The sequence below is a fragment of the Sander lucioperca genome, chromosome 8, assembly GCF_008315115.2.
Source record: "Sander lucioperca isolate FBNREF2018 chromosome 8, SLUC_FBN_1.2, whole genome shotgun sequence".
Classification (NCBI taxonomy): Eukaryota; Metazoa; Chordata; class Actinopteri; order Perciformes; family Percidae; genus Sander; species Sander lucioperca.
Genome location: NC_050180.1, coordinates 22000379 through 22012969, shown reverse-complemented (window position 1 = coordinate 22012969; position 12591 = coordinate 22000379). Strand labels below are relative to the sequence as shown.

General features: G+C 39.3%; 1 protein-coding gene across 2 annotated transcripts in view; it reads left to right on the top strand.

The window, feature by feature from the left end:
- ubr3 (ubiquitin protein ligase E3 component n-recognin 3) overlaps positions 1-9870 on the top strand; it is a 42496-nt gene extending 32626 nt beyond the window's left edge. For both annotated transcript variants that reach the window (XM_031297889.2, XM_031297884.2), the window contains 9 exons: positions 303-408; positions 1860-1960; positions 3121-3245; positions 5253-5360; positions 5597-5722; positions 7587-7763; positions 8658-8867; positions 9064-9203; positions 9637-9870. In XM_031297889.2, the coding sequence (XP_031153749.1) occupies positions 303-408; positions 1860-1960; positions 3121-3245; positions 5253-5360; positions 5597-5722; positions 7587-7763; positions 8658-8867; positions 9064-9203; positions 9637-9754 (1211 nt within the window). In that variant the 3' untranslated portion in view covers positions 9755-9870. The remainder of the gene's footprint in view (positions 1-302; positions 409-1859; positions 1961-3120; positions 3246-5252; positions 5361-5596; positions 5723-7586; positions 7764-8657; positions 8868-9063; positions 9204-9636) is intronic.
- The last annotated feature ends 2721 nt before the right edge of the window (positions 9871-12591 follow it).

Genomic DNA, 12591 nt, shown 5'->3' with positions numbered 1-12591 from the left:
TGCACAGGGGGTCTCTCCTCATGTTCCATTAGTTTCACAATGAACAGGTGTGACCTGACCAAAGAGTTGCTCAAGGCTATCAAGCACTCCATGTATCCATCTGGCTTGGCCTGGTTTTATCAGAGCCAAACCATTAGCCTGCAGTCAGTTCAAGTCAACTGCTTTCATCATTTGAGCTACACTGGTTGCTGGTGGGCTATGACAATGAACACTGAGATGAACAGACACCTGCTAGTTTTGTTCCTGTTGGACCTTGTGGGGAACATAACAATGATGTGTTTTTTTTTCTTTTTTTCTTTCAGATCAGCTATTCCATGTGCTGGCCATGCACATGCGTCTGTACAGCATTGACTCAGCCTACAACCCTTGGACTAAGCTGACTCAGGTTACACAAAGCAAAGAGGCATAGTGAGTGACTTTCTCTGCTAACAGTAAATCTATAAATATGTTCATACATTTGTGGACCACCCAGCCACCCCCCACCCCCACCTAGTCTGTACTTTCCCCACACACCTTTCCTTCCTCACATAAACATGCAATCAAAGGGCCACTTTGTCCCCTTTCTAAACGCTACCATTTCATCCCGCCCCCAACAGCTCTTTCTCCACACAAAGAGGACCTAAAAACAGAAAAGGGACCATGCGTGGTTTCCATAGATACCAATAATTGCTGCATCTTGCAAATTACTGGGCACTCCACAGAGAGCAAAACCGCCCTGTCAAATACTCTGTACAGAAAACGACTGCACCACACCAACACTACTCCAGCACGACATTTACCAGTAGTTAGTAAAATACATAGTTTCTACCACACACACATTCTTTTTTCGTCTTGAATCGCTACTGTACATCAGAACATTTATTTTATGCACAAATGTGTTTGGTTGTCAGGATTGATGGTGTTAAAAAAAAAAAAAAAAACTACTGGCAGCACTTAACAATACAAGATGAGCTTAAACAACCTTTCCTCCCTGTTAGTGTTGTAAGACAGCTTCTACACCTGTTACTATTAAAGTGCTCACAGCCCTGCAGTATTCTCAGAGGAGCCATTTGGTGTTTAAAAATACTTTGTTTGGGTTACGGGAGGGAGCACTGTCATTGACACCCTTAGGCAGTCAACCTGATCCAGCCCAGTTAAATAGGACAAAGAGAAATGTTTCTGCATAGACGCAAAACATTGCTCTTGCCTTATTTTATTGGATGAACCAAAGAGGAATGCATGGATGTTTTATAGCGTGCAAATAGTTTGTATGCAGTGGTCATAGCAGGGTTGTAAGCTCCATCCTCTGAGGCTTTCCTCCGATGCACAGTGGAATTAACCGGTGAGTGCTTTGGTAATGAAAGGTATTATTCTTTAAGTGCAGTTTCTCTTATTCCAAGCCGCCTGAGGCCTTTCAAGAGTAGAGTGGAGATTGGAACCTCGCTGAATTGTCAACAGAACAAGAAGACATTTAAATAGAGAGGGCACTCACTGCAAATATGTAACCAGGGCTACATTAAGGAAGTCGGTGCAGCAATGCAAGGAATGGGCCTTTTCATGCCATGTATTTGTTAAGCAAATTTAAAACAATATACACTGCAAGACACTCCAATATACACTCCTTAGCTCTCATGCCTTTTTAAAGACCTTGCAATACATGCCATTGCTGCCTTCATATATATGAGAGAGAGACATATTTATAAAGGGTGTGTAATTTATATTAAAGAGTACCTGTATTTCACTATTTGCATGAACTAATTGGTTTTCGTTGATAAATAAATACATGATTCTTGTTTTTCCATCACAATAGCTATTTGATATGAGGCCAACTATATACAGTACCTTCTGATTAATGAAAAGCATTTTTGCATATTTTGCAGTGGCTTTGATGAAAAGAGACCTGAGGTACCCATGCTGTTTCGAGATGTCCCATCCCTCCTGATTATCTTTGTGCTAACAATGCCACAGCCTCTGCGAAAAGGTACAGTTCCTATGTCTGCATTATGACACTACAAGAGAGTAGGGAGTGTCTCAGTGGCTGCTTTACAAGGCTCCCATTATCAGTAGAAATCAGGGCTGAGAGCTGGAAAGAAGCATTTCACATCTCTTATCTATGCTTTTGTTGCCATTATTTGGCCTTGAGGATCAGAGAGACACGACCCCAGTGATGAGAGGGCTGCCCCTCCTTCGCATGCCCCCCATCTGTGGCTGTCACTGTATCTCCTCCATGTTAGCCCTTAACCAGAAAAGGTAGAGGGCCACCTAAAGATTTGGCCCAATTCACTACAGTCATGTTTAATGAGAGAAGTGTCACAGCAGGCAGATCATTTAGTTGATGACTGAATTAAGTTGACCGCTGGCAGGGACATTTGAGATTTTTTGGAACATAGTAAATATGGATTTATTGAAAGTGTAGCTTTTGACTAAAACAGGTAAGGTTATAGTAATATGTAGTGTGTATATATAGATATCCTTTGTGTGTGTTTTTTTTTTTTTTAAATTATGATATAGAATTCATCAAGGAATGTTTTTTGTTTGTCAGATTGTTCATAAGGTGGTGCTGTTTCATAGCATGTAGCGTATCATTGTTACAGGCTCTTTTTTCTTGTTAGAGAAATAGAAAGGTTGAGGCATGATTAGTCCCCTGAGGAGTCATTTCCACTGGATTGCTATAAAGGGGATGGCAACCTTTTTTTAGTTCTACCGTTTAATTGTGTGTACTGACACTTGTCACAGTGACCAGGACAGTGGAGCTGTCAGCAGCCCTTTGAGAAGAATAAAGCACAGTTGCACTCTTTTGTTGTTCTTTTTAAACCAAACTTAAATATCCTTCAGGCTACATTTTCCACCTGAAATGCTCTGCCACTTATCCTGCATACTGTTCGCTGAGGCTCTCTATGCCGAACTGAGAAACTAAATAAAATGCCCCGGCTGTGAATAGCTGCCAGCCCACTTCAACTGGCTTTTTTATGCTAGAAGATCTTTTAAATTCACATATTGAAGTAATGTTGTGAATTAATTCTTAATTAATTAATTAATTAATTATTTATTTCATATTTTATTTGTGTAAATTGTGCTTCTCCACTTCTGTTTGTTCCCACTTGGTTTATATAATCAGTGTCACCTTCTCTCCCTGTGTAGAGCACTTTACCTGTGTGGTGAAGATGCTGTACAACCTGCAGTTCACCCAGGCTCTGGCTGCACTTTCAACCAAGTTCAGCCCAGAAGAAAGGCAGGCCTGGAGCACATCTGGAGCACTCAAGAAGGTAAAAGTGAGGTCACATCGAATTAGCCTGATTCATAATTACATTATGCTGGTGCTAAACTTCCTTATTTTCCAGTGTCTAGCATACAGTAGGTCTTTTTTTCATTTTTCTTTAATCACTGTAATGTTTAGAGGCTTAAATGATGTAGACGAGGTAATATAGTCACCTGGGTTGTTGTGACCTCGCTGATAGTGATGTAATATGCTGCCTATTACCTACTTCTTTTGAATGCATATGTATTCTCTTTTATTGGTATTGTGCTTATTTCTGGGCTTGTACTTATTTCTTGTTGTTTCCGATTTGTGTGGATTGCCTACATGGTCCTCTGTAGTCAGTACTAGTGGTCGACCAATAAAGGTTTTTCAATGGCTGTCGGTACACTAGTCATTATATCTCAGTTAATCCCTAATCAGTTTTAAACAGAACTAAAGAAATTGTCAAAAAAAAGGTCATACTGTAAATGATATAATGGTCCAGCACTTAAGACAGCATAAAACCTTTAAGTACTGCTGAAATAGTTGTGTAAAGAGAACCTTCACTGTACTTCCTGCTCTCTGTGCAGTTCCAACGCTGCTGGGTACGCTGCTGAGTAACATTTTTAAAGGGTGTTAAAAGTCTGCTTGTGTCCCCTGCTTGTTGAACCAGTTGTATCCTCTGATTGTTCCCTAGAACCAGTCTACAACAACAGTAAATCATTGCGTATGACTTAGTATTGAGATGAATTGAGCCCCTTTTGGTTTCATTTACATGATTTCCACAGTCGATCTTCATTATCTTGAAAAGTGTGATTGCTGGAGAGTGTTGCATTAATTATCTATCTGTCTTCAGTCTATTAAATCTGTATTAGTGAGTAGCTGGCTTGAAATTCAAAAGACAAATAGCTGAAACCATCCCCTTTAGGGTGTTTCTATCTGTAATGGAGGTTTGGATTAGTTTCTTCCTACTACACTGTCATGAACATTAGTGCAGGCATTCACAAGCTGCCATTAAGATGGATTTCAAATCCACAATGAGGACGGCATCCATATTTGGTGGAACGCCATTGTAATTAAACTGAAGTTGTTAAAAATGATGCAGTCTGAACAAAGATCCGAGCCTAGAGGAAGGAAATCCGTGGACTTGAAATTCCACCCCTATAAATCTATGACAAAGGACAGCAGACGAGATAAGACTGCTGTTTTATATTCTACCACCTTCAGCTTGATAAATGCATGCAGCTTTTTTCCGATATATAAAATACTAGCTAAACCAGTTGAATTTTTTTATCAGAACACACATTCAGTAATGTCTTTACCACTTATCATGTTATATTGTAAGGAAAGAATGATTGTTTGCTGCTCTTTCTGCATAGGTCATTATATTTTACAGTGCAGCACCTTTTATACCTACTGTAGGAGGAGGACTACAGTGGCAAGATGCACCCGTGAAGCTTTCTGATATGCGGCATTCATATATTTGAAAACTGACAATAGATTGATAATACCATGACTATTTTATTTCTTTTTATATGTTTTTGTCCCTGGCTAAGGGTCATTTGATTGTCTTATCAATTTTATCAACAGCGTGTATCCATCTGTGAAATCATTCAACGGGATGACTAAAGAATAACTGTCTAATGATGAATTCCGGGATGAAGGGCTAATTTAGACTGTTGCAGACCCATATTTGTCATGGCTTTATCAGTTGGAGTTCATGTTAATACCTAGTTTTATAGGTGTACCAGAGTGTTACCATCCTCCTTTCCTATTAAAAGACAATGGCTTTTTTTAAACATAGATAAGCCTTGGGAGGGACTGCAACAATATGGAAAGAGTTTTTTTTTTTTAATCTGCAGCTAAAAAATACTTTGGTTTAATGTTTTCCCCTCAATTCAGTTCAAACAGGCAATTAATTGACTGACGCTGATGCTTTTTCACCGTCAGAGGAAATTGTAGGCTAGATTAAGTGTAAATCTTGGTCTTTTAATGTTTGATTACATATTGTCAACGTTTTGATTTTCTGCCACAGAATGCTGCAAATGCTGAGACATCTTTTGAAGTGCTGCTAAGTCACGTTATCAGTGAGCTCTCGAAGGACAACAGTGTCTACAAGGTGAACGCTGAAGAAACATTAATGGTGAGGCACTAAAATGACTGTTTAGCACTTCGGCCTCCAGGAGAGTGCTCTCTCTTCCCTCAGTCTTGTCTTTGCTCTGTTCCTTTTCATTTTCTTTTAAACAATGAATTGGCCATTACCCTGAGAGATAGTGATCTAATATCTCCACTAATCTCCAGGGGAGATATACATCACAATGTTATCAGCAAGCCGTTGGCTGGTTATTGATCAAGTGTTACTGTTGTTTCCCTCTCCAGCTGATCTCCAGTGTGTGGTCTCCACAATCTATCGAGTTTAGCCTTCAACAGTTCTGCCTGCCCTTCCTACGTCTCTCCTGCCTCCTGCAGCATCACCTCTACGGAGACAACCTAACTAGCTGTCTGGTATGTTTTATCATAAAAGTCATCCTACCTGCCGAAGCTACCCTACCCTTGTAGCCTTATATGGTCAGTATTTCTGCTCATCTGATCTTGTCAACAATTGTTATAAAATTTCTCATGATGATGACATGAAACCAGCATGATTGTTGTCTCAATACAAGACACATGAGGCGTTTCAGCCAAGTGGCAACCTCCTGAAAAAATGAACGTTAAAAAATAAAGCCAATGCTGAAGTGCCAACAATTGCAGTTCCATGAATGGCAGGCTCCAAAAGCAAGTCAATCCTCCTCCAAAGTGCGCTGAAGGAGGGTTTGGCTACCACACATATCATTCGGGGATGGGAGGAAAACGTGCTCTGGTTTAATGGCATTTCTTTAAACCAATCGGAATCGTCAGATAGCTGTCTCAATTTAACATGCAGAGATCTGAGGAGCAGTCAACAATAGCCCTCATAAATCCACCAAATTTACAATTCCAACCAAAGAAAGCGGAAGGAAATGGAAAATACATGCATTCGGCGGAATTTCCTGCAGCACCGGAGCAATCCCAGTAGAAGTAGAATGTCAAGGATATAGACTAATCCCCATAGACCCCCATGTTTAAATGCCCAACTTTACAGCAGAAATAAACATGTTACAAGCTGGTACAAAAAAACATATTTTGGTCTCTATTGCTAATTTCCCCCTTCATGATAACTGTGACTGGTGAATTGATTGTATATCTCACCCGTTTAAATTATATCAAGGCTTAAAGTTATGCATAATTAAAGGGATGCTTTGCTGATTTTAATTGTGATCTGTGTCATCTTTGTGTGGGCAGTGTGTTTAGATGAAAGGCATGTGGCTTCCCTCTGTGGCGCCAGTGCACGTAGCTCGGAGCAACCATGCACGGCCAGCAAACCACTCATCTTATCACACTGGCCACACTGCCATGACACAGAGCTGGATTTTAATCAAAATATGTCTTCAAGGGTGGGCCCTTTAAGTGACAGGTGGATGCAGTCACAGGTGGCTAGCATAGACTGTAGGCTTCATTCGGCCCGCCTCAGCTCCTCCACGCTTCACCTCTTTGCCCATTTTTGGATTAGCTGGTAGCAGGCAGCATTAGGCACTGCCAAGATGGCGACTGCCCAAGCCACCCACTTTGAGCTACATTTTTGTTCTTCAGAAACCTGTAGTGGAAGTTTTTCTTGTTAGCAGCAGGAGTGCGTATCAAAAACACCAGATGAAACAAATAAGGACGATTTGAGGATTAAACCAAAGTTTGGTCTTTGAGTATTTATTTACATTTGCAAATGCAGGAAGCACACGGTTCACAAAAGGCACGCAGCGCTGGTGTGAAAGGTCTCTTCAACGAATAACAAAAAGCACACAGTATATATGCATCTCCAGTGAGATAGAAAAACATGCCCCCCCCCTTTCTAAACATGACTCAACATTTCTTACAATCAAACATAGTCAGACATTCAGGAGCCACTTCACTCCTTCCCAGTACCTTCTCAGTACCACTTTCTACCCCAAGATTTAGACATCCCGTTTATCTCAACTATGTGAGAAGTCTCAACTATTCAGGGAGAAATAACAGACAGTTTAGGGTGACCTTGTAGTCCCTATCTGTTCAGCGTACACATTACGTTCCCAGACTTTGTGGCTCTTACTTTCAACATGTGAGAATAAGAAAAACTCACTTTCAGCATTGTGAGACAAAGTAAAACAGAAATAAGACAAGAATATAAAGAATCATGCTTAAATATAATTTTGCCACTACAAACCAATGGCTGACGTCATGGAGATTACTCCATATTTTATACAGTCTATGGTTTCAGCACATTGTTTCAGTCACATTTCTTTTGTTTGTGTGTTCTCAGGAGGAGGAGGAGTTCTCGTCCTTGGCTGTGTGTTTGGGGCTCTTATCCTCGGCCCCGCCCTCCAACACTGTGCACAGTGCCTCATGTCTGAAGTGGGCAGTCAGCACCTTTGACTTGGTGTCACAGTGGTGCACTGAGGTCACAGGGCTCTTTCAGATGCAAGCTGAGCAATCATTGGTATGTGTGTGTGAATTTCAGACCAGAGGATTTACATATATGTATTATATATTATGACATAAGACAGCAAGTATATACCAGTAAAATCACATGTGGATGAGACATTGAAAAAACTCTTATTTACTCTTATTTAGCAGTTAGTCTGTCCATATGTTCTTTTATTTAAATTGTAAATCTGGACTCAAAGCTGAATTTGAACATAAATCACCGTTCAGTATGACTATAGTATTTCTGCCTCTAACAAACTAAAGCTAATTCCCAGTGGATTTCATTGTGCAGCATGGGTTTAAATTCAGAAAATATAAGTATAATGAGAAGTTTTAATTGGCTTTGAAGTTTCAAATAAATAGTTTGAATACTCTGCAATAAATATGCAAACCATGTATTTTGAACTTGATGTCCTATAAACTACTCATGAAACTCAAGTGCTATTGACACTTTGAAATTAGTTTCAACCTTGGTTGACAAGGTCCTTAGCTGTTAGTCTCTGAAGAGAGTGAGTGCATAACTAGCCATGTGCCTTATGCCCTTGGCAGTCAGCATTGCAGTAATATTGGATGCTGTACACCATTTGGTGAAAACTTACTGTCTTGCATGTCAATTTAGGTTGCTAATACTTAAAAGGACGTTATTTATTATAACATTTCAGAGCCGAAGGAAGTCATTAAAAACTGGGAAAGCTGAGACCTGGTGAATTATTTTAATTCAGTGCAGGCTAACAACAAGTTTGATTTATTTTTTTTTTGCTTAAGATATTGTATCTTTTGTGAGCAGTCAGTCTTTTTACTCAAGAGTTTTGGGTAGAGCAGGGAAGAGTTTGAGGACAAAGTGTATTAATGACTGGTGATGATTTTAGTGCATTTTACATATTTCTGTCTTTCTTCTCCTCTGAAGACCTTGCTTGTCCAGGAACCTCAGTGGGCTTCCCCCCGCCTTCTCCAGCTACCCGACAACTACAATATCATCTTCCAGTACTATCACAGGAAGGCCTGCACTGCCTGCAAAAAGGTGCCAAAAGACCCCGCACTCTGCCTTGTTTGTGGCACCTTCGTCTGTCTCAAAGGCGTGTGCTGCAAACAGCAGGGTATCTGTGAATGTGTTTTGGTAAGTTTCTCAGTGCTTCAAAAGCAGGCCCATAATGTTATTTATTGTTGTTTTTTTTATTATTCCACGTGAGGGCCAACAACCTAATTTGGAGCAAAAGTAATAATTGTAGGCATCATTGCAAGCTGAATTTGCATAGCTGTATGACAGTGTCAGGATCATTTGTAAATCTTTATATTTTTTTTTTTTTTGACAGCACTCCCAACATTGTGGCGCAGCTACAGGCATCTTTCTACTGATAAATGCCTCAGTCATCATCATCATCCGTGGACATCGTTTCTGCCTGTGGGGTTCTGTTTACCTTGATGCCCACGGAGAGGAGGACCGCGATTTACGGTACGACACAGCCACACACACACACACACACACACACACACACACACACACACACACACACACACAGTCATAAATGCCACACAGTATTATGCGGTTAACTTATACAGTTAAAACATTTTAACACTCATGTGCTGTGTCCCAGTTCCATTATACATACTATGCAGTATGTATCTGTACTGATTGTCATAGTATACTATTTTTGCAGGTAGTGGACAATAACATGACATCATCATAATATGCTTTTTTTTTTATGCATACATTTTTTTAGTACATGTAAGCGTTCAAGTTCAAACATTCAACATACTCAAAACCTTCTTCGAATTAGGATCTAGTATGAAAATATATGAAAATGGGACTCAGTTTGTTTTTAAGAATGTGTTGCTGGAGAGAAAACAAACTCTCACACTTGTTTTCCCCTCTGGCTTTTCTCCAGCCGTGGCAAGCCTCTCTTCTTATGTGAAGAGAGGTATCGAGTGTTGGAGCAACAGTGGGTTTCACACACCTTTGATCACATCAATAAGCGCTGGGGGCCTCACTATAATGGACTCTAAGATCTTCCAAAGTCCACTGAAAACAGCAACCTGTGACGGAGAAGATTTCTTTTTTTCTGGCTTATGTGTCTGCCTCGATTTAAATAAATGGGAACTCATAACGTGATAAACACAAACATCCCAGTGAGGGTATTGCTGCCACAGCCTTGGTTTATGTGAAGTTTGGTGTACAATCATGCCTAAAGATTAACACGTGTGTGTGTTTAAGTGATTTATTGTGTGGTTTTCAACAGGGAAAAACAGAATTCGGTAAGATCAAAGTAAAAAGCACAACTTTGCCCAGAGGTTTTTTTTTTAAGCCTGTCATATTTATTTGGGTTAACTATATATATATATATATATATATATATATATATATATATATATATATATATATATATATATATATATATATATATATATATATATCAAGTGCTGAATGTCCCTGCAAAGTTTGATTACTATTTGCACCATTTCTGATGATGTTGATGCATATCCCTTTTATTTATCTAAATGTGCTCTGCTGTGCTGGCATGAGTTTCAAGCTCCTGATGAGTGTAGCGGTGATATTGCAATGTGCACTCATTGTCTGCTGACATGTGAGGGTAGGCAAGACAAGTCCACCCATCAACACACTAGAGTTTTTTTGCAGACATGCAAAGGCTCTTTTTAATGGGTCTAGTTGCAATCCATCCTCAGGAATTTCTTTTTGTTTTTGCTGTTTAAAATGTTTTAGATATTTAAATAAATGCTGCTGCTCATTGTTCAAGTAAGTAATTTTAACTTTTGTGACAATTTTTTTTTTTTTATGGTTGTGCTTTGAGTTTATGGTAGATGGCTGGAAATGTTGACTCAAACTCACTTTGTTCAAGGAGGTATGCGGTCACCTCATTACGCTCACTACAGATCTTGTAGTCCTGCCCTATCGCATAGAGCTTCTTGTTTCTGGTTGGTTCTGAAGAAGAAATCTAATGCTAACTCTAACAGCTAAAGCTACAACCGGTCTATGAGAGTCATTGTCATCGCTCTACAGAAACCTGAAGTCAAACATACAGAATTTAAAGTAGCATACATTTTAAAGAAAATGTCATTGCACAGATAGGGTGTCCTGCTGCACTGGCAAAACTGAACACTATATGAGAGCAGAAATATTATATTGGTTCTGTCAAAGTTTTCTCTCAAGATATAAAACTCCATGAAATTCAATGAAATGTGAGTTGCTTTTGAGAAGAAATGTCAATACTCATGTCTGTGCTGTCAAAAAAGCTTTTTTCCTTTTTATGCTTTTGATTGTCAACTGTCGAGTCCTAACTTGCAGCACAGAGCATTTATTGTGATGACTATCCCTAACTCATGCATCATCCAGTTGTGATTAATAGTTGCATTCCAACATAACAAGATTATCAGACTTGAGTATCCGTTATACACTGTGCATGACATCCTTTAAGCCACCATTATTTAAGTGTCTTAGCTACTTCATTTTCTGATTATATCATCTTTTTTTTTTTTGGAAGAGAGGAAATGTATCCAGTCGTGCCTGCAAGATAAATGTTTTTGAGTGATAAACAGCACACTGCTGATATCCCTGACATCTGGCTTTAGAATTCTGGGCCACATCGTGTTGCATCAAGGATTTTTTAAAGGAACAAGTTAACACTTGAAAAACCTTTTCTCTTGAATTCATGCATGCTGCTTTTCTGTTTACCGAGTTTCTCCTCTCTTCTTTGTTTTGCAGTACCCACTTTGTAAATGACCGCAACCGAATAGCCAATGAGTAATGGGTGTAAATTGTAACAGAAAGCTCTTGTGTGTTCTCCTGTATGAATGAGGAGAGAATACAGTACATTACTGTAGGTGCTGACTCAAACTTTCTGAGTTTGACCAGAAAGTATGATTTGGACATTTAATGCAAAATGTAACATATGTGAATAAAATATAAACACTGATTTGTGTCCTTTTTATTGTTTTTTTGTTTTGTTTTGCCAGTTTTTGAGCACGACAATGAATTACCTTCTCTACTCCTTATGTCCACTGTATGTGAGCAGTGATGCTATATTGGTTATGTCAAAGTATTCTCTCAATGTCATAGTTGCTTTTGTCAGATATCAAAACCACTCCTCTACCGGTGCTGTCAGAAAAAGCAGATACTATCATTTTGTATCTAAACATGACCATAATTTCTAGCAGGTGTAATTGAAGTAATTTCCAAGAGACATGAGTGCTAGAGGGACAAGAGGAAAAAGAGGGTTCCATGCCACTGCTACCATCTCAGCTCCACAAAGCTCAAATATTACTTTCTGTAATGACCTTTCTCTGGTCTCAATCCACTGGTGTGAGCTGTAGTGAGGAAATGTGGCTGGTAAGAGACAGACATCCAAACTGTGACCACCAGGGGTCTCAGTTCACTGGAGCTCATCAGATCATCATCTGCACAGACCAGTCCTGTGACCTTTTTGAATGAATAATGTGACTAAACAAGAATACAGCTTGTGTGAAAAGCGGCTAAATATTTTCAAAATGCAGCTGAGCAGATGCATCAGTTCTGAGATCACTGAAATATCAAAGTGTGCCATTTGTAAGTGGGTTGGTTGCTAGTTTTATTTAATGAAATGAAAAAATAAAAGAAAATCTCATGTATACATGTATGCTGTATTGGTGATTTCTGTATAAATACTGTTTGTCCTACTTGTCCACTGCCCTTTTCTGAGTACCAGAAAGAACTTTCATTGCCATGTGACTGAGCACTTTGAGGATAATTGGGTTGAAGTTGCATAAACACGGGAGGCCCTCTCATTAATGACCAATGGCCGCACAAATCCTCTCTTTTCTGCCAAATTAGGCAAAAAGAAAAAAAAAAT